Here is an 813-nt window from a genome sequence, read left to right as displayed (position 1 = left end):
TGTGGTGGCCGCCGTGTTCATCACCTGCTACCTGCCCAGCGCGTCGGCGCGGCTCTACTTCCTCTGCACCGTGCCCTCCAGCGTCTGCGACCCCTCGGTCCACGCGGCCCTCCACGTGACCCTCAGCCTCACCTACATGAACAGCACGCTGGACCCCCTGGTGTATTACTTCTCCAGCCCCTCGTTCCCCAAGATCTACGCGAAGCTCAAGGTGCGCAGCCTGAGGCCCAAGCGTGCGGGGCGCCCCGCGGCGCAGAGGCGGGAGGAGATGCCCATTTCCAATCTCTGCGGCCAGAGCTGCACCGGCGGTGGCGGTGGCGTGGCCAACAACGTGCAGAGCCAACCTTGCCTGCCGTGAACCGGCGCTCAGACAGACGGACAGACAGACAGACGAACAAAAAAGGACAGGGTGGCGACTCAGAAGGACTCCCTGCTAAGGGGTAGGGAGGGGGCTTTGGAAGGGCCATAGCCCCCTCACTCTGCTGGAGACGAAGTTCAGGCCACTGTGCGTTTTGGGAAGGTCCGGCTGAGAAGTGAGTGGGTTGATTACAGTGATAGGACATTGTGTGGAAGGGCTTGGCTCCTGTGTAATTTTAACCGGCCAAGGAAGTAGGCACAAGTGTTTGAACCTGTCCTGTTCTCTCTCTCCCCGGGGAGTCAGTGAACTTGATGACTTATCAGTATTTCCTATCCTTTGCCCTAAAACCCTTACTTGTCTTGGAAAAGAGAAACAGGACTAAGTCAGTCCCTTTCTGTCGGGCCGAGTGAGGCTCTGCAGATTGGAATGTCTTGATTCGGATGATTTTTGTCTTC

The 813-nt window shown here is 58.2% G+C and overlaps 1 protein-coding gene across 1 annotated transcript in view; it reads left to right on the top strand.

Annotated features, from left to right (window-relative positions):
* HCAR1 (hydroxycarboxylic acid receptor 1) overlaps window positions 1-563 on the top strand; it is a gene marked incomplete at its 5' end in the record, with an annotated part of 1,127 nt that extends 564 nt beyond the window's left edge. The window contains one exon of the mRNA XM_014547019.1: window positions 1-563. Coding sequence (XP_014402505.1) covers window positions 1-358 — 358 coding nt within the window.
* Between the last annotated feature and the right edge of the window lie 250 nt (window positions 564-813).

This window comes from Myotis brandtii, unplaced genomic scaffold, assembly GCF_000412655.1.
Source record: "Myotis brandtii unplaced genomic scaffold, ASM41265v1 scaffold463, whole genome shotgun sequence".
NCBI classification, from domain to species: Eukaryota; Metazoa; Chordata; class Mammalia; order Chiroptera; family Vespertilionidae; genus Myotis; species Myotis brandtii.
The sequence above is the reverse complement of the archived record's forward strand: the minus strand, read 5'-3'. Positions and strand labels throughout refer to the sequence as shown.